General features: G+C 46.0%; 1 protein-coding gene across 2 annotated transcripts in view; it reads left to right on the forward strand.

Annotated features, from left to right (window-relative positions):
• The window catches only part of METAP1 (methionyl aminopeptidase 1), a 475,875-nt gene that overhangs the window by 50,331 nt on the left and 397,955 nt on the right, over window positions 1–27,589 (forward strand). For both annotated transcript variants that reach the window (XM_085641167.1, XM_085641168.1), the window contains exon 2: window positions 9,033–9,084. In XM_085641167.1, coding sequence (XP_085497293.1) covers window positions 9,033–9,084 — 52 coding nt within the window. The remainder of the gene's footprint in view (window positions 1–9,032; window positions 9,085–27,589) is intronic.

Here is a 27,589-nt window from a genome sequence, read left to right on the forward strand (position 1 = left end):
CAGACTGTTCAAACGCTTTAGCTGTGTCATGTAATTTTGGATTACCCAAAACCCACAATTGCTCTTGCGTCTTTTTGTTTCTTACATTTTACAATTATTTGGTCTCTGATCATTTCATCTGCTATAACACCAAAATTATTTGAAATCACAAGGGATCTGAGAGCAGGCAAAAAAATCATCAAACTATTCTGATTCCCTTTGCGAGAGCGTGTACAATTTATATCTATTAAGGGCTATACTAGTAGTGGGTTTAAATCTAGTTTCCATGTGTAAAAGCGCCTCATCAAAAGTACTCCGCTCTCCCTGGACAATGGTGCTGAAGACTGCTTGACCCTAAGCAATGTAGTAAGATATTTTTTTTCCTTTCATTCCCCATCAATAGCCTTAATGTAAGTTAAAAACTCCTCCTTCCACCTAGACCAGGGAATGGGAGGGTCACCTTTAGATTGAAGAAACTGCAGGAGGTTCGAACTGCATGACTAATGATAGATGTTATAAAATATTTTACAAGTATATTATAAAGTCACAATAATATGGAAAGAGACTTTGAATAAAATGTCTGTAAGGTAAAAAACTGTAGTAAAAGCTGTGCACACCAGCGTGATATGTTTGCCTAAACAATTATCCTTTACATTGTGCATACAAACGTGATGTGCATTTACAGTACCTTTTCAACATTGTTCTTCGACGCAAACAGATGTTCAAGAAGTGTGGGGGTAATGGGGTTTTGTAGCGTTTCTACGAGGCTAAATGAAGACCAAGTTTGCAGTTGTGCGCATCGACGTAATGCCCCTGAAAAAGAAACAAGAATAACTCAAGATGGCAGTCACGTAGGGTGATTACGTCATCACGCCACGTTACGTGATGCAGCGTAGTGATGTCATTCTTGTAAATGTGTAGCAGTAAACGTGTAGCTGCAGGGACGCTCTTCACAGCTTTCGGTGGTGTCAGCAGTATTCCGTGTTGACGCATAGCTGAAGGAACATTCACTTCAAGCCACGTTCTTCCTGAATCGCGTTCTCTCTTCGCAATGGAAGCTGGAAGCTCTGGCGTGGGTGGAATGACGCAGTGAGGCTTCTTATTTTGATGTAAAAGCCGTTGAAACTTGAAAGATGCTGTGACATTTTCCAAAGTGTGTCAAATTCAATTTCTCAGCCATAGCAAGGGGTATTAAATCCAGAAAATGATTGTGGTGGATATTAAATAAGTCTTATCCACATTCAATGACAAATCCAGTTGTAAGCCAGAAAACTGTTCCAAGTAGTAAAAAAAAAAGAATAAAAAAGTAGTAGTTGTACCGCTCCTGTGCCTTTAAAAGTAGCAAGTAATCTTGTCGTCAGTGTAAAATCATTTAAAAAATGAAAAAAGAAGCCCAAAGAAAGGTTGAAGAAGTTTATTTCATAAGACACAGTACTGCTCAGTCCAAATCCAGCAGCAGAATAATAAGGATTCTAATTCCAAGTGGAATCGGATCTAACTGCATGGCAGGTGCCAGAGTTAAAAGTACACAGGAGAATTGAAGGGAACGGACAATAAAAGAAAGGAACATAATGCAATGTAACAACTCCTTTTAGGGTATCTGACTTTATACTGTTCCCATTTCTAAAGCCTAGCAGATCATTTACAGAGAGAAGAGCTCGGAGTTGGATAGACATCCACTATTTTTCCTTCTAAAAAGTGTAGAATAGTGATGGATCTGAATATCATTTTGGTTAGCGTTTTGTTTTGTTTGAGTGTTTTTACGCACCTTTTTATGCCTTTTAGGGCTGCACATGAAATGAAATGAAAGTGATTTTTGTATAGCGCATGGCTACCCGGGAGCATCCCAGCGCTGCAGAGTGTGGCTAGAGGACGCATGGAATTACGGGAATAGCCAGGTTTTTAGGTGCTTGCGGAAGGTGAGGAGGTTGGGCTCCTTGCGGATGGAGAGAGGGAGGGCATTCCAGAGCCTAGATGCATTGTATGAGAAGAGGCGTCCGCCTGTTCGTGCCTTCCTGATTCTGGGGGTGTCAGTCAGGTAGAGATCATTTGAGCGCAGATTTCTGGTGGCTTTGTATGGTTTGATCAAGTTCTTAATGATCGGGGGGCCGTTGCCCTGCAGATTTTTGTGTGTGATGCAAAGGGCCTTGAAGTGTATTCTCTCCTGTATAGGGAGCCAGTGCAGTGATTTAGGAGCAGGTTTGGCCGAGCAGTGTTTTTTGGTATTAGTGAGGAGTCTTGCTGCCGAGTTTTGGACTATTTGGAGCTTGGCGATAACTGATATGGGGGCTCCTAGATAAAGTGCATTGCCGTAGTCCAGCCGGGATAAGACAAGTGACTGAATCAAGAGCCTTCTTGAGTGGACAGGTAGGAGGGGCAGTATTTTGCGTGAGGTTCGAAGGAGGCCGTAGCAGGTAGCAGCGGTTTTTCTGGCTTGGGTTTTAAAAGTGAGCTCGTGGTCGAGCCAGATGCCAAGGCTTTTTATTTCTTTTTTTGGCGTAGGGGCTGGTCCCATGCAGGAAGGCCACAGCGAGTTGGGGTTAAATGATGGTTGGTTCCCCAGCAGCATGAGTTCAGTCTTATCGCCGTTGAGTTTGAGGTGCGATGCACTCATCCAACTGTCTACTTCTTTGAGGCAGGTGCACAGATTCAGCGAGGACTGTTCCGACTGATTGAGTGCTACAATTAGCTGGGTGTCGTCTGCGTAATTGACTATTGTGACACCTCAGGGATGAGCCCTGGGGAACCCCACAATGAAGCGGCAATGGTTGGGATTTAAAATTACCTTCGAACACCTGGAAGGTTCTTTCTTCCAGGAATGATTTCAGCCAAGCTAGGGCCGTGCCCGTTACTCCTGCCTTTCTGAGACGGTTTACCAGCGTGCAGTGGTTCACTGTGTTGAAGGCTGCACTTAGGTCCAGGAGGATAATGGCTGAGGAGCCTCCGGAGTCCTAAGATTTTTCTGGCCTCCTCCACTACCGCTGTAAGCGCGGTTTCTGTGCCCTGGCCGGGACGGAAGCCATTTTGGGAGGAGTGAAGCCTTCCGGAAGATTCAAGGTAAGCAGAGAGTAGTCGGTTGACATATTTCTCTGCCATCTTGCTGACTCCCGGGAGTAAGGAGATAGGGTGGTAGTTGGCCATCTCTGTGGGATCTAAGTGGTTTTTTTTTAATAATGATTTTACCATGGCTTTTTTCCAATCTAGTGGGACCAGACCCTGTGCTAGAGAAGCATTAATTAGTTTAGTGATGGGGGGGATTATAGTAGGTGTTGCTAACTTCAGGATGTTAGGTGGTGCGGCGTCCAGCGGAGATCCGCTCGTGATTGAGTCTAAGATGGGGGAAAGGACTTATTCTGTGAGTGGAGTGAATGATTCCAGGCCATGAGGAGCATCCTGTGGTATTGAGCTGTGAGGCTCCCAGGGCGGTTTGTTGTTATTGAGTGGGAGGTGTTTGAGAATGTTTTGAATTTTGGTGTAGAAGAAATCTGATAGTTCTTCGCAGTGCTGGCCAGATGTGTCGGGGGGGGGGGGGGCATTTCTCATAGTATGCTGCTTGGGTTGCTTTTATTGCAGCTTTGTAGGAGGAGATGGAAGACCTGTATGTGGTTTTTGTTTCAATGGCAAAGTCTTTCCTCCAGGCTGGTTCCATTTTTTTGCAGTGTTGTTTTAACTTTCGGAGTTCAGGGGTGAACCAGGGATGTTTATTTGGTTTGATTTTCATTTGTATGTCTTTTTTTGGAAGTACTAGGTCTAGCGTGTTCTCAATCCATGTGGAGAATTTTTTGTTTGCCGCTGAGGGGTCGGGGTCCTGGGCGGGTTCAGATACTTCTAGTGCGCGTGTCCATTCTTCTATGTTTAGTTTTGGCCAGGACCGAGCTTGTGTGCGAGGTAGTGGTAAGTGGGGGCATGTAATGGGCGGGTGCCAGAGGAGCGCAATTAGAAAATGATCTGACCAAGGAAGGGGGGTGGGAGCCCTGCATTCTAACTGAGCTAAATTGGAGAAAATTGGGTCAAGGAGGTGACCTTTGATGTGTGTTGCCTGGTGAATTTTTAGATGTAGCTGGTAGGCTGCTAGATCTTGTGTAAGGTCGTCCGCTGTAGTGTCTGTGGAGTTCTCAAAGTGGAGATTAAAATCTCTGAGAAGATTAAAATTAGGTGAGGTACTGGCAAGGGAGAAGACAGATTCTAGTAAGGAGGTGCGGAATTGGCCTTGTGCTCCCGGGGGGCGGTATATGAGGATGCCAGAGAATGACAGTAGGGGAGTAAATTCGATAATGAATTGGGCGTTTTCGCAATCTAGGAGGGGGCTGTCCAAGATACGGCAGAGTAGGTGATCTTTATAGATGATTGCGATCCCGCCACCTTTGTTGCAGGTTCTGTCTATGCGCTGAATCAAGTATCCAGGGGGTAGGGCCTGGACGATGTCAGGGTCTGAAAATGGGGTTAGCCATGTTTCCGTAAGGAACAGGACGTCAAGTTCTGAGTCGTGTATTAGCCAGTTTATTTCTGTACTGTGTTTCGGTAGAGAGCGGCAGTTCAGTAGTACCAATTTGAATGGAGTCCCTGTTGGGTGGGGAGTTGTCGTCTTTGAAAATTCGTAGGGACAGTGGGCACATTTGTGGTGCCGTTTTTCGACTGTGATGGAGTGGGAGCATGAGGGCTTAAGAGTGGTGGATAAGCGGATTAGATGTTCCCTGGAGTATCGGCGGGGGTGAAGGGAAGTTGGGGGATTAAGGCTGGCCCCTAGGCCCGGACTGGCGTGGACGGGCGCAGACGGGCTTGCCTTAGGCGGGCCTTCGGCACGCCCACTGCGTGTCGTGGCAATCGTGATTTATACAAGTGCTGTGACAACTAGACCGCTAACCGGTTTTGTTGCAGTAGGGCACTTCCGGTCTGCGTTATCCTTCCCTCCACTCAACCGGAACCATCTGTGGTGGACTGGGGAAGACGCAGACCTGTGCACGTGGAGAGTAGCGTTTAAGCAACCGGTGAGTGAATATTTTTAAAAAACAGTGGTATTAAAACAATAAGAAGCGGCGAAATTCAATACTGTGGGTCACAGACAGCTTGGTACAATTTTAGCAAACGTTTTGGCAGAGTGAATAATGTTTTCGGGAGCCCTTTGCCAGGCGCTCCTTCCCGGTAGTAATTACCCAGTTTTTAGAAGCCTCTAGCGCGTCCGCCCACATTAGGCTTATGAGGAATTTTATCTTTCAGTCATGATTGCAATTGATATTTGATTACCTCTTTGGTGTGGTGGACTGGAATCGGAAGGTAAACCGTATTGTAACTCTGAAAGGATTCGAGGTACACGCAGAAACTGCCAATTTTGAGTTTGAAGGAGAGGAGTCTTTACAGATGTGGGTCCTGCAGTAATGGATTGCATTTATGTCCTTCTAATTGTCCAGTGCGTTAGCGATCTCGGAGTTGAGGGGGTGCAAAGGCATTGCTTCTGCTCTTTGAAAAGCACCTCTATAGCAGCTTTTAGCAGTCTCCTGCAAGGTTCCAGTATATTTGTTTGCAGGGTGCCTTGAGTCCATTTTTCGACATGACTGAAGTGTATTAGAATTTGCCTGAAATTTTGAGACTTTTTTTTAAGACGCAAATAACATGTTGCAAAGGACTCTGAGGCGGGGGGGGTGGGAGGGGACTGATTTAACCCAACATATTATTGTTTTCCAATTTTTCTTGTGGATTAGAGATTTACTTCTTAACGTAAAACCTCACACTCTTTGCTAAATACTTGATACATTGCAGTGAGAACAATGCACGTTTCACTTTTTAAGGTGTGATCATGTTGTAAAGTCTAAGTGGTTGAGCATAGGAGAGAGTTCTTGTGGTGAACTAGCTGACAACCCTTTCACGATTTTCTTGGTAGTGAATTTTGTGCTAAATGAAACCCTTTAAACTAAAGTATTATGAATGTGACGCTTAAAGGAAATAACGGCACTGTAATTAATAGGGGATGCAACGTTTAAGATAGAGTTCTCATTTGACAATAATTGCTATGTTTAACAATGCAAGGTAGATTAAGTAGCATCAAACCCCCTTTTTAGGTTCAGCCTCTATACAGCACTTGCATAGTCTCTTGGCAGGCATTATGTGCCCTACAAAGAGGGCCTTGGAGCCTGCCCATTGCTTAACTTTAGTTAGATGTTGTTGTCCCTCTGATTTGCTGTTCTCTTATTTGTGTCCCAGTTCTTCAATCTTGTTTGTCCCTCCCATGGAGTGTTACCTCTTATCCATCGCTTTGATTGACTGGCATCACTGCTTCCAGTGCTTGCTTTTCAGGCGCTATCTTTTTTGGTCTCGCGCCTAGCGTTGCTGTGCGCATCACTGCTCCCGCAGCGTGATACCTCTTGTACAGGTTTCAGAAAGCTATCCACACGCTTGTGTGTGTGGTTTTGCTTTCGCCGGCTGCCATTGTCTTCAGCGCGCTTTTTGGAAGAAAAAAAAAAACCAGCATGCAATTGGGCAAAGGCGGGCGCATGTCCCGTCTTTCCTCTGCCCATTCCCACCGGTGTCTAGCACGCGCAGCAGCGTACGTTCACCTCGCTGCCGCGCTCCCTTGACCCCACTCCTCTGTGGTGCGCGCGCACCACTGGTTTTGCTTTGTTGTTTCTATCTATGCGCAAATGAAATAAACGCCGTCTTGTACAATAATGCTGTCACGATTACACCGCTGTTTACGCAATTTAGTGTGAAAGCGTCGTATTGGTGGCGTAATGTTTTTTGGGGGGTTTACTAGAAACATTTATTAAAGAATGCTATCAACGAAAATGCAAGATTTCTGCTAGCAACACAAAAATTACTACAATTTTTCACATTGAAATAATGCTAACAATAATTACGGATGTTCTTGTTATATTCGTTGCTGTTATTAATGTTATTGCTGATATTATCGATAATAGCTCGGTATGGAAATGAATATCGTTCCACGCAGTGGCTTTAGTGTTGCGAGTTTTTAGTTTCTGGTAATTTGTCAAACTTTACAGTGTGCACAGTCCCGCTGCGGCTGACACACCGTTTCTTTACAGTGCCCGTTTGTGTCAGCCCCTGTGTTTCGACTCCCCACACAAACAGCCGTTGGATGTCTCCCCCCCCCCCCGCATATCTAATGAGCTTGGGGCGTTAACTCTATTATTCCAAAGCCCCGCTAAAGTTTACTTTCTTTCTAACGCAATTGTTAATTACCACCCGAAAGGGCAGGGGTAATGCACTGGATAGTGACATCGTTATTGTATGTTTGTGATGACAATCATAGTGTATATAATAGAATCTCGAGTACATCTTCAAGAGCCACGATTATGTAGTGGAAGGCGTGTGCATGTACTAGCTTCTTGGGAAATGTAAGCGTTCATGCTCAGTGGTGTCTGTAACGTGCAGCAGTGTTCTTCGATACCTAATTAAGCATGTGTTTCTAATCCGCGCGTGTTCGCTTTGTTAATGCGCTCGCTGCATATGCATACATGATGGGCATTACAAGTAAACTAATAGTAGGAATAACACCAGCAAAAGTGGACATGCAGGAGATGAAACTTAATGTATGAAATATAAATTCTGTATAGATTGCATACAAGCATTGCTTAGATACATTTTGTGTGTGTGTGTATTACTGTTTGTGTGTACATTACGGTCTCTGTGGATACGTCATTGTCTCTGTGCGTTTTGTCTGTGTGTACATTGTCTCTGTGTGCATCTGTGTGTGTATCTGTCTTGGTGTGTACGTCTGTGTATTTACATCACTGTCTCTATATGTGCAACACATCTGTGTGCATCACTGTCTGTATGTACATTACTGTTTCTGTCTGTGCAGCAGTGTTTCTGTACGTGCGTCAAGCCTCTGTGCATCATTGTCTCAGTGTGTGCATCACTGTGTGTGTATGTGTATTACTGTCGTATGTGCAATATGTCTCTGTATGTGCATGAATGTGTTTGTGTGTGTCTGTGTATGCACTTCTGTCTCTATAGTCTCTATGTGCAGATCTGCTTGTGTTTTTGTCTGTGTGTCCGTGTCTGTCTCTATATGTGTATCTCTGTTTTTGCAATTCAATAGGTCTCACATTTACACAGGTTTAAGCTATTGGCATCGTAAATGAGAATTCATTTTATTTATGTTTTAAAAACCAAAACATAAATAAAAGGCATAGTCATTTACAATGGCAATAGCTCAAATTTGCGTAAATGCGAGACCTATTGCATTGCAAATGCTTGCTTCTTTTCTGCGAAGCACTCCATGAGAGTCCATCTGTTTTTGAACTTTTGTTACCTGAGAGCTTTCTTCTCCCTGTTTCCTCCCTGCATTCTCAGTGCTGGTTTCCTGTCCATCCTGGCCATCCCTGTGTTGCTTAGGCTTTCCTGTCCTCCTCTCTCTATCTCTCTTCCCCTCCCTCCCCCTGTGTTGCTTAGGCTTCATCTCCCATTCTTCTCCCTGTGTTGCTTTGGTCCCCTTTTGCTTCTGCCATTTATTACTTCATGTTCGCGTGTAAAAAAAAAAAAAATGCTTTGTACTTTTTTATTTTAGGTTTAATTCTTTTAGTTACCCATCTAGTGTGGCAAAATGTTAGCAGTCACAGTGCATGGATTGGAGCTGTAAGAAACTGAGGTATGGAGGGAGGCACCCCAGAAAGGAAAAAGTACAAAGGCACGAGGGAGTTGTGTTCCTTTTACCCCCCCCCCCCCCATTTAAATTTATGTGACTGCCATCTTGGAAATATAGAAAGTGTTACAAAATGGCTGGATGGCACTATTTGCTTTGCCAGTGCTTGCAGTGAAAATTTAGAATCATTGGCAAAGCAAGTAATGTTAGCAAACCAGCATTGCAAAGCAGGCCCTTTCGTTTTTGTCAATACTTGTTTTTTTGTTATCTCACAGGAATTCGAAATAAGTGAGGAAACAACCTATACTCACAATTTTTTTTTTAACACAAACCAATTTAATAGTAATGCAATACAGCATGGTGAAAATTAAAATGTTCTCTGATTTGTTGTCTATAAAGTTTGACATGCGTGTGCCAACCATTAATACTTTCTTCTACTGATTTATATTTTTAGGAGTGCTTTAAGGGAAGTTGGTCTACCCATAAGCAACTACACAAGAAAGCAAGTAAGTGATGTCTGCTGGTTTACCCCAGATTTTTAAGTTTATTTTATTTGGTGCTCAGCAGCTGTTTCTCTGTTTGGAAATAATACACTACATGTTGGCCCTTTATAGGTTCCGCCTAGACAGCGCATGCGCTGTCTCTGCGAGACATGTTTCCATACACTGGGCTTGCAGCTCGTCCATAGCTTACCATTTGTAAGCTTCAGCGTCTTTGATTTCCTTTGTCACTTCTTTGAACGGCATGCAAGTGTCATGTCGTCGTCTTGTGTTTGGGCCCCCCATGAAATATGGACCAAGTACTTGTATTCTTCCACAGCTCCGGGTTTTGAAGCTTATTGTTTGGTTGTTCAAGCACTCCATATCAGTTCCTGTGTACAGCCAGACTCCCATATCCCAGTTCATGTTGTTTCTTTTCCTCCGACCCCCTACCCTGCACTCTGTTGAACGCCACTCTATTCCACGCCAGTGCACCACAGCACTCTGTGCCACTGCACTCAACAACTGTCGCTGCACCACTCTATTATAGCCCACACATTAGGCAACTGCACTCTACGCTGCACAACTCCACTCTAGGCAACTGCACTCTATGCTGCACCAGTCTACGCCAGGCCACTCCAGGCAACTGCACTGTACGCTGCACTACTCTACGCCACTGCAGTCTACGGCACTCCCCTCTGCGCCACTACTCCTTTAGCCAATGTACTCTGTGCAACTGTACTCTGGTCTGCACGCCTGCACAGTACTCTACCCTTGTGCACTTTACGCCACTCTACTCTGCCCCACAACATTGGTAAAAGACATTAGCAAAGCCAATCGCTCTCGAGTTGGTGAAACCTATTGGCTTTGCCAATGCTTGTTTTTGTGATGCCAAACTCCATTTGGAAGGCCCTTCGCATATAGTTTAATGACCTTGCAATTTCCTTTCCGTTTATTGATGGAATTAGTTCCTATGCTGCTGCTTTGTGATCTTTTTCTCACCCTCTTTCCTATTATCATTAAATTAACTTGATCCCTTATAGATGTTGTCTGTATTTTTAACTATAAATGTACAGTTCTTTGGCAGTAGCCTTTGCCTTGTCCTCCAGAATTATTCCAGGTATTATTTCAAGTGTTGCTTTGCTAGCACCAGCTGCCTAGTGTAAAGACTAGTTCTGTCTGTGTATTGTTGCCTCATACTGTACTTTAGTATGGGCATTAGATCAGAAAACCTATTCAGAAGAGCTTAAAGTGGTGCAGTGGGGGTCAAATCTCAGGACAGATGAATGACATGATATGAAATGAAAAGAAAGATTTATATAGCGCGACTGTCACTCCTGACGGAGTCTCCTGGCGCTGCAGTTAACTAGACTAACTATAATGTCCAGACTAAATCATAGCCAAGGAACAGACATCTGTTAGGCCGAAGATCCAAGTCTTAAGGGCTCGTCTAAACAGATCTTCACCTTGAATTGTCCTCAAGTCCTTTGGCAGATTATTCCATGCTTTTGCTCCCAGTACCATGGCTGATTTTCCTCCTTTTGATGACCATTTGAACCTGCTTATTGCCAAAAGATTTGCGGAACTAGATCGTAATGTCCTTGTTGTCGTGTATGGTTTAAATCTGCTGGATAGATAAGTGGGGCCGACTCCCCGTGAAGCTCTAAAAGTCGTTATAAGTAGTTTAAACAGGATTCTCTTATGAATCGGAAGCCAGTGCAGAGCCTTCAATGCAGCAGAGGCAGATGATCTGCGAGGAAGTCCCAGGACCAATCTGGCTGCTGCATGCTAGACTACCTGAAGCCGTCTCAGGGAGGATTTATTTATACCAACGAGGAGGCTGTTGCAGTAGTCCAGCCGAGCCAGTATAAGAGCTACTGCAACCGTTTTTCTGGCTGCCAAAGGGATAAGATTGAAAAACTTTTTCAATGTACGGATATACCTGAAACAGATCCCTATTAATTTTAAAACATGGGGCTTAAAGGAAAGGGAGGAATCAAACAGTACCCCCAGATTTTTAGCAACCTCTACCGTTGAAGGAGGGGCAGCAGTGTCATCTGGCCACCAATCTTTGGGTTGAAATATATTGTTTTTACCAATGGGAAGAATCTCTGTAATCTAACAGGAGACAACCTGTTTCCTGTTAGACAGGAATGATGTAATCCATGCCAATGCCAGGTTTGTAATGCCACATGATCTTAATCTGGCTAACAGGATGTCATGGTAAATGGTGTCAAACGCGGCAGACAAATCCAAAAGGATCAAGTCTGCCTTTCTGCCGCTATCTATGATAAATTTAAGGGTGTCCGATATCTCAAGTAAGGCTGACTCTGTCGAGTGTTTAGGACGAAAGCCAGACTGACGAGAATGAAGGATAGCTGCAGATTCCGTGATGCTAACAAGTTATCTATAAACTATCTTCTCGGTAATCTTACCCAAAGTAGGTAGGAGAGATATAGGCCTTTAGTTAGATAGGATGGATGATTCCACATTCTGTTTCTTTTTTAAGGGTTTTACGATGGCAAATTTCCAGTCCCTGGGGACAATGCCCAAGGCAAGAGAAGAGTTCACTATACTATTAATGACAAGATTCACCACAGCAATAATATGATGTAAAAAAATTGAAGGGCATGCATCCAATGGTGAACCAGATTTACAAGCTAGGATGACCTCTTTCGTTTGGGCTAGTGTGGCGGCTTGAAATGATTGCAAGACAGGAAGGTTCGAGTCAGAATCTGATATGTTTTTGTCAATGAAATCTTACGGCCTAAGAGCCTTAAAGTTACTTTGAAGGTTTTTAACCTTATTATCAAAGTAGCATGCAATTTCATTACAAAGTGCCACAGACGGAGGAATTGAAGTATGCAAGCCTTTAGGATCTATAAAGGATTTTACAATTCTGAATATTTCTTTTTGGTTATTCTTGGCTATAATAATTCGATTGTAAAAATATTCCTTTTTTGCAGCTTTAATAGCAAGCTTATTTTTCTTCCTAAAAGCTTTGAAGATCTGCAGGTTAGATGTTTCATATCCCCTTCTCCACCTACGCTCAAGCTGTTTACTATGTAGGTGAAGATCCACAAGATCCCCTGAAAACCAAGGGTCACTATGGATCTTCCTCTTAGAAATTCTAGTAACTCTACTAGGGGGTTCCAGTTTATTCACAAAAAATGTGAGCCAGTTGGACATTCTAGTTGTCTTCTTCTGGATCCCCATTAAGAGTGGGCACCGTTTCTTGAGCCATAGCCAACAGAGAAGGGTTAGAGATTAATGAACGCCATTTCCGCCTGGGGATGTTAGAGATGTCACTATCATTTACACCTAAACTGGATTTTCGGCGAATTGAAAAGGCAAAGGGAATAAAGCTGTGGTCCGACCAAACCTGTGGCAATGAATTACTAGTCTGTAAGGACTTTAAGTTAGTACAAACAGTGTCAAGCGTGTGCCCTCCACAATGAGATGGACCTTGGACCATCTGTTTAAGTCCCAAAATGGAGATCATTTCTAAAAAAGATGAAACTCCTGGGTTGTTATCACATTCCAAATGAAGATTAACATCCCCAAGAAGAGTAAAATTCGAATACCTAAGCACTGCCTCACTAAGGGCGTCTTCCAATGATTCTAAAAAACTATTGCTATTGCCTGGGGGCCGATACAGCAGTACCCCCGAAAAGGAAAAGGAGTTATGCATAGTACAACAAAAGTCCATGTTTTCAGCTCCTTTTAGTCCTTGTAGGGTAAAAGTCTTCACCTGCATGGTCTCCCTATATATAATAGCGACTCCCCCCTCCCCTGCCATCCTCTCTATCTTGCCTGCACATGGTGAAATTAGGCGGCAGAGCAGCCACTATTTCCGGATTGCAGTCTTCCCTCAACCAAGTCTCAGTGATAAATAGGAGATCCAGCTTATTGTCAATGATCAGTTCATCGATATCCAAGGCGTGCTTACTTAAAGATCGAGCATTTATTAAGCCCCCTTGGATAAGAGCCGGGTAGCAGTTTGTAATGTCTAAATCAGCCATGGTATAATAATCAATGAAGTTTATTTGTGTATGGCATTTCCGACAGCCTACCGGGCCCATGACTCTACTGACCTCTAAAAGATTACCATATTGTTTAGTAGTATTCAATTCCTCCAAATGACAAGAGGTCATGGTTTGGTAAGGGGGGTAACAGGCAGCATGGCTGGCGCTGGACGCACAACAGATGCGGACGGGCGCAGACGGGCTTGCCTTGGGCGCGCCGTCGGCGCACCCGCTGCGCGCATCTGCTGCGCGTCAGCGCCATAGCTTGTTTAAGTACCTTGCTGGAGAGAGTAGGTCCGTAGACTAGACCGGCACCCTATCAAGATGGCGGTCAAAAAAAGTGTCCCACCGGAAGTGGGGGCAAGTATGTTGCGTAAGTCCTCCCTCCACACAACCAGCACCAGCTGTGGTGGACCGGGGAGTAAACGCGGGAGACAGAAATACACACAGGTAAAAGATTAACAATCCAAAATGCGTACCCTAGAAAGTATTTTGACACAAGTTTAATCTCTACTTAAAATCAATAACTTCAAACGCCGCAAAACAAGGTAAATATAGTGCAAGTTTAAAAAGGATTTCTTTTTTAGCCAAAGTAGCGAGCCTAGGTCTTTTCAGGAGAAATACAGCAAGACAAGTTATCAAATACGCGTCAGCGCCATAGCTTGTTTAAGTACCGTGCTGGAGAGAGTAGGTTCGTAGAATAGACAGGCACCCTATCAAGATGGCAGTCAAAAAAAGTGTCCCATCGGAAGTGGGGGCAAGTATGTTGCGTAAGTCCTGCAGGCACTTTATAATAGGGCCTATAAGTAGTTGATGTGCAAATGTTGGGTGTCTGCATTGGTTGGGGTCATAGTTCGGCTGATGGTTAATTCACTGTTGGACTTGCAAAGGATCATTCCTCATGCTAGTTGGGGTCTCTTGCCCTATTTCTATGTTAAAGCTTGAATGGTGGAAACAAACATTTTTTTTTCCCAGTTCTTTTTCGACTCCATTTACTGGTTTAAAGCAGTGTGTAATTTTATCTTTTAAATATACTAATTGAGCACACCCTTATTTTTGAAGTACAATAGGTTCTAAACACAACACTTCATATAGGGGCCAATATTCCTGATAAATAGAAGAGCAATTCACAAAAGTCCTTGGAGGATTCAAAGTATTCCAAAGTTCCACCGGACAAGATGAAATAGTCGTCAAAGCTTCAATTTTTTTTTTCTTTTTATTGGTTTTGAAACCCATATTCAATATTCAAAACAGCCATCCAATATCCAAAGCAGCCAACACACACGTGTGTCGTCCGTACCTAATAAGCACGATGACTTTCTCAAGGCTGTGGACATAAAGATGTGTATATACAAGCAATACAATAAAGCTTAGAAAAACAACATTTCATACTGGCAAATACATCACCAATGTTGTGTGCAAATGATGCAAAGATCTCACCAGTAGCAAAGAGTCACTCAAAAGATGATAAAGTGCTCCAATGCAGAACCATATGGGACAAAGTGTGTCCACCAAAGTAGTCATACAGCAAATGCAGTTTGTGAAATGAAAGAGAAATCCAAAGCAAATACAAGAATATAGTGAACCAATAATAGTGTGTTATAAGATGTATAGTAGTCAATTCATCATAAAGGCCCGCTGTATAAATCCTATAAAAGATATGAAACCTTGTAATGCACCTAAGATCCTATAGGAGATATCCCAACTACACATGTGATATGAGTAAAAGACACATACTCATTAAAAGTAAGATACACAAAAGAAAAAGGGGTATATAATCGAGACCCACCTAATTATTGATTTGATAAATCCAGACTTCAATACATGATATCGAAAATAAGATATCGGATCAATTTAGACATCTCCTCGGTGTATAAACAAAAATTCACGTGAGCTCTGATGGAGAAAGTGTAATAACACACTATGTAATTAAATTGTTGCACAGTAGTCAATACTGGCATACAGAATATAAGTATATAAAAGAAAAATACTCAGCAAATGGAACCATATTTTTTCCCTCAATATAGGGATTTTTGATAATTGCATGGACGAGTTGATTTATCGACTTGTCAACGGCACTTTTGGTAGTAAGTGCTCACAGCTTCATCAGCACCCCGCTATACTATTAGCAATTGTGAACTTAAATACACCATTGACTGGTTATATATGACATTTGTTTACTTCTGATGTGCGGTCTTTCACCCATTTTGGGGAACACTACTACCTTGTATGGAATTATACTAATTGAATAGTTGGATTCAGCAATAGCAGTAGGGAATGCTTTATCATTACTGTGGCAAATATAGTAAGAGTGGCATGCATATTTGATTCAAGGCCTACGAAATGTTTCAGAGTCCCTCTCTGATTTGGCACCCTGTGTCACACCTTATGCTAGCACCCCACCGTCTTAATTTTATTGCGTCATAATGTAGCTCTTTCATCCATTTTGTTTTTAAATAATTTGGTGGCTTATTAACATCCCATGCAGAGATGACTGGTCGGAAGAGACTGCTCTTTCATAAAGGCATAGGTTTAGTTCAGCACTTTTAGGGAGCAATTTGAAAGCATAATGTGGTATTATTCGCACACTGATTGATATTAGACCCCTTTAAGCAGTAGTTCTGGCTCAGCAACGGGAATGGGAGCTGCAGTGGCTAAGTAACTCCCTTCTTGAAATGACTGTAGTTCACAGGTTGTCATGGTGTTGCTTGAGGTAGTAAGAGGACAAATAAGGGTACATTGATTGTTGGGGCTGTGGTGATGTTAAAAGGAACTTAGACGCTCCATGGGGTCTTTGGTGGAGCACAGAGGTGAATTATGCGTATGAGTGGGCATAATTCCCAGTGCTCTATGGTGTAGAAGAGGTGCATTGGGTTAGGAAGAGACCTGTCCCAATACTCAGCTGACTATCCCCATGCAGATGGGATGATTGATGTTTCAACCAAAGACACTGATTCTTGAAGGATGCAGGCAAGATTTTTTGTAAAAAAAATGTTATTACCAGATTTGTTTCATTACCTTTTTTTATTAGGCACATGGTAAATCAAAGCAGGCATGTACACCACAATTATGCATAGGTACAGCAAATGTATACTACGCAATCCAGTCTCTGACAGATCCCTGATTATATTACAACACACTCCTAGACTGGTGGATATCAGCAGCTGTAGGATAGCTAATATCTACAGCTCCATGGGGGTGGCACACTGACTTCCTCTGCAGACATTCCATTTGCCCTAGATCTTTTCCCACTTTTTGGGCCAGCCCTTGCTTCGATATCTCTCTCTCCGCTACAATGCACCAATCCAGGTCTCTTTTCCAATCTTCGAGGTGTGGTGCAGGTTCTGCCGCCTCCCTTAGACAGGCTAGGTTTCGTTTAGCAATCACCTACTTGGTGTCACCCAGGTTTGCTCCATAGGATTCAAGACAGTGGCATCACAGACGTTAAGACACCATTTGGCAGAAGGTGTGAAATCACTCCCATATATACTAGTTATACAAGTTACTATAGATTCCCAGAAGCCCTGAATTATTGGGCACTCAAAATGATATAGAACAAGGAACCCTCCTGCCCAAATTGCCTACGACAAGTTGAATCCAGTACTCTGCCCATCTTTACCATAGTGTTGCAAGACAAATAGGACTGCCACTTCTTTGCGGGAGGCTAGGGCCTCCGGCCAGTCTTAATCAGCCAAGTCGTCTAGATCTGCGTCCCAGTGGTGGCGTAAGGCGAAGCGCATGTCTGGAGAGTTGTTAATTAACTTTTTATAAGTGAGGGAGATTGCCCCACGGCTCATGTGATAGTCTAACAATCTATCTGCTAATGGCGATGATTCCTGAAAGACCTCTCCCAGAGGGATAGCTGCCAGAAGGGCATGCCGAACTTGCAGATAACAGAAGGTCTCTGCTGTCCCCCAGTTCGTTTTCTTTCTATAGCTCAGAAAATGAAACCGCCCAACCATTTGCCCAAAGGTCTTCCACTTTAGATATACTAATTAGGTCCCACGTATCGAATACTAGTCTGTCTCCCAGCATGCCTGATCTTTCAGGGTCCCAAAGTGGTGTGACCTGGGTCATCTTGCCCGCCCAAACCAATTCTTTGAGTGCTGTGTGCCAAATTTGGACCGTGATTGCAGATGGTCCTGTAATGGTCAGACATTTCGGGTGAGTATAAAGTGCATGCAAATACCCTTCCGGGTGCAAAATATGATGGTCCATCGGGTACGCGGGTTTGTCTATGGAATGATGAACCCATTGATTAATTACCGCCAGTTGGGCCACCCAAAAGTATGTGTTCGAGGCATATGAGTTGCAGATTGTACACTGTGCATAGATCGCCATCTGTTGTTGGGCCCGGATGTTGGCAGTTTGTTTTTGTTCTTTGGACAGTCTTTGGAAGTCACGAGTTCGGTGACTCCTCCTTCGGCCCGTAGTGCGCATGGGCTTCGGCTCCATCCTCAGATTGTTTTTTTCCGCCATCGGGCTCGGATGTGATACTTCGTGCTCCGGCTTCGAACTTCTACGGTTCCAGCCTCGACGGAAAATCCTCATTCATCGAGTTTCTTCATCTATCTTCAACTCTCGATGAGGCACTTTTCTCGATTCCACTCATCGGCACCGGCCTTCGGGCCCTCCTCGACTCCGGTCCCAGCCGATGGAAAGGACTCCGTTCAAAAAGTGCCCAAAATGTGGGTCTAAATTTCCCCACACCGACCTCCATCAGGTGTGTAACCTTTGCCTCTTTCCAGAACACGAGGCTAGAGATTGCCCCGCCTGTAAGTCTTTTCGATCAAAAAAGACCATCCGGGATCGAAGAGCTCGACGCACCATGGCGCACTCATCGACCGCGGCTCCACCGGACATCTTCGGAGACGACACCGGAGCTTCGGGGCAACACCACACCGAGCAGGAGGAAGACATCGTCAGCGCTTCCGAGGCCGACGACTCCGACCTGGAGGACATCACACCGGCGCAGAGGGTCGTGAGTACTCTACCCCCTCCCACCCCCGCGCCCAAATCCAAAGAGACTCAGGTTACACCTTCGCCTTCGGGCCTGGGGAAAACCAAACACGCAGCTTCTATCACCCCACCTTCGGGCCCGGTGTCGAAGCCTCACAAGTCTCACGGCAGCTCGGGCTCGAGCCAGCCGACTCCTGGTGCCGATAAACACCGTTCGGCACCGAAGAAAGTGACGCCCAGCTCGACTCCAAAGCCACCGGTGCCGAAGCCTGGACTTTCGGTGCCGACGAAACACAAGCACAAATCCCTCGGCACCGACGCTCCGGCGCCGAAGCCTACCTCGATGCAGAAAAAAACGGAGATTCCAAAAAAGCATGGCGCAGAGAAACCACCCAAATCCTCGGCTCCAAAAACATCGGCGCCAGCGGACGATTTTGCACCACCAGACCTTTTTACACCCGATCCTTATCAAAAAACCTTATCAAAGGATCCAAAGACTGGGCTATTGACTCTGACTGTCAAGAAAAGACGTCTTGACACACCAGCTACTCCTCCACCACCCAAGCCCCAAGCGGAAGGACTCTGCCACATCTCCTCTGAGTGCCCTCCCCACCACCTCCTACACCTCCTCCTCCTCCTCCTCCACCTCTTCCACCTCCTCTCCCTCCCAGGTCTCCGCCACCCTTGCCTCATCATTCCCCGACCCCGTCCCCAGATCCGGATTACGGGGATCCAGATTATGATCCAGCGGACGCCCCAATGGACCCCACACCACCGGGGACCCCAGACCCATGGGAAGATTACCAAAACCCTGACATACCAGATGTGCCTCAAGATGACCTCTACCCATCCAGGCCATCTCCCCCAGAGGACTCACTAGGGTTTCACCACTTAGTGCAGAGAGCAGCACACTACCATGGGGTGGAACTACATAGCGAACCAGTGGAAGACGACTTCTTACTGGATACATTTGATATTCAGGATAAGTCCACAGCCATCTTGCCCATGCTTAAGGGTGTCACCAAACATGCTGCAGAGGTGTTCAAAGACCCTGTCAGGGCCAGGGTCTTAAACCCCAGAATAGAAAAAAAGTACAAAGCAGCACCCACAGACCCTACATACATTAAGGGCCCTGCTCCCTTAGATTCCCTAGTTGTGTCCACAGCTAGAAAGTGGTCTAACTCCCAGTCCTCAGGTGAGGCCCCACCGCCAGATAAGGAATCAAAACTCCTAGTTGCGTCTGGTAAACGCACTGCCTCGCAAGCCGCGAACATCTGGCGCATTGCAAATACACAAGCGCTGCTCGCGCGTTATGACAGAGCACACTACGATGAGCTTGAGGCTCTTATGCAGCACCTCCCTGAGAAACACAAACGTAAAGCTCACGACCTAATACAGGAGGGAAAGCTTATTACTAACACCTCCATTAAATGTGCCCTCGATGCAGCGGACACTGCTTCTAGAGCCATAAATACTAGTGTCCTGCTTTGCCGTCATGCCTGGCTCCGAATTTCAGGGTTCAAACCAGAAGTCCAGGCATCCATTCTAAATCACCCCTTTGACCAACAACACCTATTTGGGCCAAAGGTGGACGAAGCATTAGAAAAAATGAAAAAGGACACGGACACAGCAAAGTCTATGGGGGCATTACAATCCCAGATCCCTAAATGCTCCTTTCGGCGTTCGTCCTTTCGTAGTACAGGCAGAGGCTACTCCACCGATAGCGCCTCTACCTCCTACAAGTCCCCTCCTCAAAATACCTTCTCAAAGGGCTACCAAAGAGGTGGATACAGGGGCAACAACAATAAGGGCAGGGGCAAAACCAACACCACCCGTTCTGCCACGCCGCCCGCACAATGACTTACCCTCGCTCCCCCCAGACCATCCCACTCCGGTCGGGGGCAGACTACAACACTTTATTCACTCCTGGGAGTCCATAACATCGGACAAATGGGTGATCCAAATTATTCGGTCAGGGTACTGTCTCGAGCTAACATCCACCCCACCCAATATCCCACCAAGGCACCGTCCAATGTCACCGGAACATTCCACATTGCTCAAACAGGAGGTGATCTCCCTCCTCCAAAAACACGCTATAGAGCAAGTCCCCTTCAATCAACAAAATTTAGGGGTCTACTCTCTGTATTTTCTAATCCCGAAAAAAGACGGGACCCTGAGGCCCATTCTGGAGCTCCGGCCTCTAAATGCATTCATACATTCGGACCATTTCCACATGGTCACCCTGCAACAAGTCCTCCCACTCCTCTGTCAGGGAGACTTTCTCACTACCGTGGATCTAAAAGACGCATACTTCCATATTCCAATACACCCTTCTCACAGGAAGTACCTCAGGTTTGTGGTGGACGGTCAGCATTACCAATTCACGGTTCTCCCCTTCGGGGTCACCACCGCACCACGGGTGTTTACCAAATGCCTAGCTGTAGTAGCAGCACACCTCAGACGTCAACATATTCACGTCTTCCCTTACTTAGATGACTGGCTGATAAAAGCCGCGTCCTACGAACAATGTGTGCAACAAACAAACAGCACCATCCAACTGCTCCACCAGCTAGGCTTCACGGTGAACTACCAAAAGTCCCACCTCGTACCATCTCACACAAAGCAATACCTCGGGGCCACTATAGACACCTCCAAAGGTATAGCCTATCCCAACTCAGCCAGAATCGCAAGCATACAAGCCTTGCGCCAAACGTTCATTCCTCAGCACTCTCTCCCAGCGAGAGTGTTCATGAAGCTAATCGGGATGATGGCATCTTGCATTTTCATAGTGCCCCATGCAAGACTCCTCATGCGTCCACTTCAAGAGTGCCTAGTACGACCGTGGAAGCAGGCCCAGGGTCAGCTGACGGATCTGGTGTTGGTGGACGGCCGCACTCATCACTCTCTGCAGTGGTGGAACACCACAAACCTTTCTAAAGGGCGGCCGTTCCTGGACCCGGTTCCCCAGGTGATACTAACAGCAGAAGCATCGCTCTCCGGCTGGGGAGCGCGCCTCCTACACCTCACAATGCAAGGTCTATGGACGCCACAGCAAAAATTGCTCCACATCAACCATCTGGAGCTCTTGCCGATCTTTCTAGCCCTAAAATCCTTTCAAAAACAGATTTCAGCCAAAGCAGTCCTCATTCGCACAGACAATATGACTGCAATGTATTCTATTCAAAAACAGGGGGGGACACACTCTCCCCAGCTCTCCCGCTTAGCCCAGAGCATATGGAGATGGGCAATTCCACAAAACATATATCTCCTGGCACAGCACGTTCCAGGCATACAAAACACCATGGCAGATCTGCTCAGCAGACAAACGCAACAAATACACGAATGGGAACTGCATCCACAAGTTCTTCGCCCATTCTTCCACAAGTGGGGGCATCCTCAGATAGACCTCTTCGCCACCCACGAAAACAAAAAATGCCCAAGCTTCGCTGCCAGATACCCACACCCATTGTCCAAAGGCAATGCGATATGGATGAACTGGTCAGGCAGATTTGCATACGCCTTTCCACCTCTCCCACTAATTCCATTAGTGGTCAGGAAACTGCAACAGCACTCCCTCATGCTCATTCTCGTAGCCCCAACATGGGCCAGGCAGCCGTGGTACACCACAGTACTACAGCTCTCAGTGGTACCACACCAAAAACTGCACCTGTCCCCATGCCTCCTAACTCAGAACCATGGAGAAATCAGACACCCGGACCCAGCGCAGCTCAACCTTGCGATCTGGCTCCTGAAATCTTAAAATTTGGATACCTTAACCTTCCCCCTGACTGCATGAATATTATCAAGGAAGCCAGACGTCCTACCACTCGAGCATGCTATGCCGCAAAGTGGAAGAGATTTGTTGTTTACTGCCGTAACAATACAATCAACCCTTTAGATGCATCCATACAACACATTATATGCTATCTACTCCATCTTCAAAGGTGTAACCTGGCATATTCTTCCATACGCCTACACCTAGCAGCGATCGCTGCTTACCTGCAAAACAGACAACATTTGTCACTGTTCAGGGTGCCCGCTATTAAAGCCTTTATGGAAGGCCTTAAACGCATAATTCCACCCAGGGCACCGCCTTCCCCTGTATGGAATTTAAATGTAGTTCTTACAAGGCTCATGGGTCCGCCCTTCGAACCACTGCATAAATGCGAGCTACAGTTCCTCACCTGGAAAACAGCTTTTCCAGTAGCTATCACTTCCCTTAGAAGGGTTAGCGAAATACAAGCGTTCACTATACAGGAACCCTTCTTACAAATACATCACAGCAAAGTGATACTTCGTACCAATCCAAAATTTCTGCCCAAGGTCATTTTGCCCCTTCCATCTCAATCAATCGGTGGAATTACCTGTTTTTTTCTCGCAACCTCAATCTGTTGCGGAAAGGGCTCTACATACACTTGATGTTAAGAGGGCTTTACTGTACTACATACAATGAACGCAACCTTTCAGAAAGACTAAACAATTGTTTGTCTCCTTCTCTCCACCACATAAAGGCTACCCCATCTCTAAATCAGGGATAGCTAGGTGGATTGTAAAGTGCATACAAATTTGCTATCAAAAGGCAAAAAGAAAATTATCTGTTCCACCTAAAGCCCACTCTACAAGAAAGTTAGGGGCTTCTATGGCTTTTCTAGGGAACATACCCTTGCATGACCTCTGCAAAGCAGCCACATGGTCAACACCGCACACCTTCACAAAACATTACTGTGTAGACGTGCACTCCAAGCAACAAGCTAGTGTGGGCCAGGCTGTACTAAAGACATTATTTCAAACCGCTGCAACGGATACCGGTGGTCGCCGCTAAGGTTGGGTACTGCTATATAATCTATGCACAGTGTACAATCTGCAGCTCGTATGCCTCGAACGGAATATGCTACTTACCAGTATGCATCTGTTCTTGGCATGTAGAGCTGCAGAGTTGTACACGCCCACCCGCCTCCCCGGCTACCTGTATCCGTTCCAGTCTATCTTATTTAGATACAACACACATGGGTTTCTCACTGTTATTACTACGCTCCATCATTTCCCTGCTGGCGAAAAACAATCTGAGGATGGAGCCGAAGCCCATGCGCACTACGGACCGAAGGAGGAGTCACCGAACTCGTGACTTCCAAAGAACAAAAACAAACTGCAAACATCTGGGCCCAACACCAGATGGCGATCTATGCACAGTGTACAACTCTGCAGCTCTACATGGCAAGAACAGATGCATACTGGTAAGTAGCATATTCCTTTAATATCAGGTAGGGCTATTCCCCGTCATACAAATCTCTTGTCAATTTAGTTAGGGCGAAAAGAGGGGTCCCCCCCATCCAATTGCAAGGTTCTAAATTTGCCCTCTATAGTTTTTAAATAGAGTGTAACTAACTCCACATTTTGCCTAGGAACTGAAACTTCTCTAATCTGTGCAGGATGCTGTCCTGCAGGATCTTGTCCAGAACCATTAGGAGCAATGATGCACAATCATGCACCTAAATCTGTCACCTAAATTTGACACTGTTGCATCTTAATGGGTTTCTTTTTACCCTGGCATTTATTTTAGACCGGTCGGATCTTTGAGAGTCTGCATCTTACATTGTATCACTAGGATTTTTTTAATTGACTCTGCTGTTACTGTGGTGTTTCCTAGGACTTGGCTCTGTCCCCTTTGTAACTCTGCCCTACAGACAGTTTTAATTGTTTAACCAGCCTCCTTTAATAAGAAAAGGAGAAACAAAAATTACATAATTTAGGAAGGCTTTGAGTCCGCCCTCTTTATCCATTCGTCCACCCAGCTTTCAATCACATTTTGATCTTGCCTGTCGCCGCATATGGCAGTGGGTCAGCCCACTTCAGCCAATAATTTTCTTGCACCATAAAATATGGCATTTTGTCGGATAACATGGGAACATAAGCTGCATAAACAGTGTGCTTCAGTGCCAGGGATCATGGCACAATACTTGCCATTTCTTTTTTCTTTCGACTTTCTTTTTTTTGTTTAGTTATCCTTGTGTATTTAAACTATGTCTTTAAGTTACAGTGATTCAAAGCCAATAGTGCATTTTCTTTGTGCCAACAACCATATTTTCCAAAATGCCTGGCAGGTCAGCTAGTGCATTATAGCTTATGTTCCTCCGGTCTCCAAAGAAAGGTCGGGTCCGCTATGAGCTTGGTCTCGCCACAATTGGAACAATACACAAAGGTGATAAACCTAAAAATGACTGTGCATCATAGCATCCTATTTTGCTTATAAGTGTAGAAGTAAAATATCTCGCGAAATGTTTGTGAATTGCTTAAGTAGTGAAGGGAGCAAGACCCCCAGGGCTCTGCTCTCCCAGCACGCAGCTCTGCCACCGCTCTGTCCGCTAGTGCCCCTGCCTCCTGCGCAGCAGAGCACGGTTCGAGTCCCTAGGACTCTCCTTTCTGCCTTGACTTCTGGTCATCTCGTCTCTCTTTGCCTCCTTCACTTTCATTTTATTGTGCTTCTTTTTTTCTCATTTTTATTGTGATTTCATTGTGCTTCATTTCATGGTGCTTGCCTGCTTTCCTTTTTTCTTGATTGTGCCTTTTTCGCTCCATTTTTTTCGCTGCCTTGTGTGAGAAGAGCTCACACTTCCCTCTACTGCTGCCCCCTCGGTCCCTCATGGCTCCCAGCTGTTCCTACCCTCCTCCTAATTAATAGCGGCCAATGTGCGGCGGCGCCAAATCAAGCCAATCTGCGCCTGTTCGCGGCCTGCCATCCGCCCGCGACCATCGCCTGGAACCCTGGTCCTCCAACCAGCACGCGCTAAGACTCAGCAACTCTCCACGCACTCAACCCTGGAAGAAACAACTGCCAGCTGTCAATACCGAACACCACCCAAGGCCAGTTCTCCTGCTGATACTGCAGCCGTACCTTCACCCACCTCCGGATACCCACCTCCACCACCAGCCCACCGGACGCCAGAGCACCCAAACCCCTGAGCTGCATCCTCCTCAACGTGCGCTCCCTGCACACACGCAGTAGAAATCTTGGACCTCCTGTGCACCCTCTCACCCGACATCGCATTCCTCACTGAAACCTGGACCAACGCCAGCTCCGCCACCGCCATCCCCGACGGATGCAAGATCCAGTGGAAGGACTGACCCAACCACCCTGGAGGCGGACTCGCCATCGTCCACAACCACTCACTCTGACTCGCCACATCCAGCATAAACTAATCCACGTCCCCCATGGAACACCTGCATTTCAGATCAACCCCAGAACGACTCTACACGGCACCCTTGCCTACAAACCTCCGTGCCACATTCACCACTATCAACATAGACCTCATTGCAACCCACGCTATCACATTCATGGACTACGTATTCCTCAGAGACCTGAACTTCCACCTCTACAACCTCAACGACTTCAACTCCATCACCCTCCTGAACAACCTCGCCAAAATCAAACTGAAACAGCTCTCCCCCACCCACAAGGCAGAACATACCCTCTACCCCATCTTCACTGAAGGGGACAACATCCGCTTCAGCCATACCCCGCAACCCATCTGGACGGACCACCAGTGCGTCCACTTTACTTTCTCCAGGTCCACTGCACACAGGCCCACATCTCTCCACCACGCAGGAACTGGAACAAGGTCACCGAGGAGCACCTATGCTCTGTCTTCAACCGTGCTCCACCCCCTACCCAACCGCTGCCAACTCTGCTGCCCACACACTCCACAGATGGATCACCGGCTGTGTAGACACCACCCCCCCCCACCAGCCCCCTCTCCGCCGAACCTCTCACAACGCACCACGAAAGCCACCTGGTTCACCAACGACCTCCTGGAACCCACCACACACTACCTGCCAGACTCCACGATGCATGCATCCAGGGAAACACCCTCGACTAGATTTTTTCCTCACCGGCCGAACCCAAAGAATCTGACTCCCACCCTTCCTCTCCGAAACCACAGAGATCAGCTGCGGAGTACCCCAAGGATCCTCACTCCGCCCCATGCTCTAAAACATCTACATTGCCCCTCTCGCCACCATAGTCCTAAAACACGGACTCCGCATAGTATCCTACGCCGATGACACCCAGCTCATCCTCTCCCTCACCAACGAACCCGACATCACCCGACACAGCTTCCAGGAAGGTATGAAAGACGTCACCTCCTGGATGAGCAACAGCTGCCTAAAGCTCAACTCACACCTGGTGGCCCACCACTCTCTGCAAACCTCCCACACCTAAAAAACCACGCTCGCAACCTCGGCATCATACTAGCCTCCTCCTTCACCATGAACCTACAGATCAATGCTGTATCCTCTACCTGCTTCAACACCCTCCGAGACCTTCAAATGGATCCCTCCCGAATCCAGGAGGCCTGTCACCCACGCACTCATAACAAGCAGACTGGACTACGGGAACGTCCTCCAGACCGAAATTAACAAATGTCTATTCCTCAAACTCCAGACAATCCAGAACGCTGCAGCTAGACTGGTCCTCGGCGTCCCATGACAAGACCACATCACCCAACACCTACGAGAACTCCACTGGCTCCCCGTCAAAGAGTGACCTTCAAGCTCCTCACCTACAAATTCCTCCACAACTTCAGACCCCAATACCTCAACGAAAGAATCTCCTACGCACCCAAAAGAAGACTCTGATCCGCCGATCTTGCCCTAGCTGAAATCCATTGCATCCGTAGAGCGAAGGGGGGCGATCCTCCAATATCGAAGCCAAAACCTGCCACGAACTCCCACTCTGCATCAGACACATCCCCAAACTGCAAGTATTCAGGAAGATCCTCAAGACTTGGCTCTTGTGATGAGTTGTAGCTGCGCGAACCCACCCCACCTCCAGCGCCTTGAGACCCTTGCGGGTGAGTAGTGCGCTTCACAAATCTGATTGATTGATTTGTGTTATTGAAGCGGTAGTCTATCCTGATCAGTCAGGCTTTATTCCTCGAAGTACTAGGTTAAACCATAGAGGATTATGTGGTTGTATGGAGAGCATAAAGGCAAGCTTGGAGCCAGCCGCGACTTGCTTCGTTCGCGCTGGTTGTGCTACTGACAAATAGGTTTCGACCCGACATTCTGGTCATGGATATGACTATTATATATGGACCCATTAGCTAGCCAAGGTGAAGGTGAACAGCATGCTGTCTGAACGATTTACGTTGAGCAGGGGCAGAAGACAAGGATGCCATGTCCTCTCCCACCCCCCCTTCTTGTTTACTGGGCTTATAGAAGCCTTGTTGGATGTGGGAAGACCGCTCTCTGCTGTGGTCTCCTGGAATGGTGATTGGATTGAGACCATATCACTGTTCACAGATTAAATGTTGCTTTATATAGCTGTCGTTAGGAGACAATCGACAAGTTAATACATATGTTCTGGGTTGTAGGAAGGTATTTGGGTTTTCTAATAAGTTGAGGCAGATGTGTACATTTCCCTTTACACACTCAGCCTGCCCTTAACCTTCCCTTCAGGATGGAGAACAAAAGCTTCAGGAATCTTAGGAACAATAAAACTGGGAATAAGGGAGAATTTTGTGACCTTAATTTAAACGGGACACTAGCTAATT

The sequence above is a fragment of the Triturus cristatus genome, chromosome 2_2 (assembly GCF_964204655.1).
Source record: "Triturus cristatus chromosome 2_2, aTriCri1.1, whole genome shotgun sequence".
NCBI classification, from domain to species: Eukaryota; Metazoa; Chordata; class Amphibia; order Caudata; family Salamandridae; genus Triturus; species Triturus cristatus.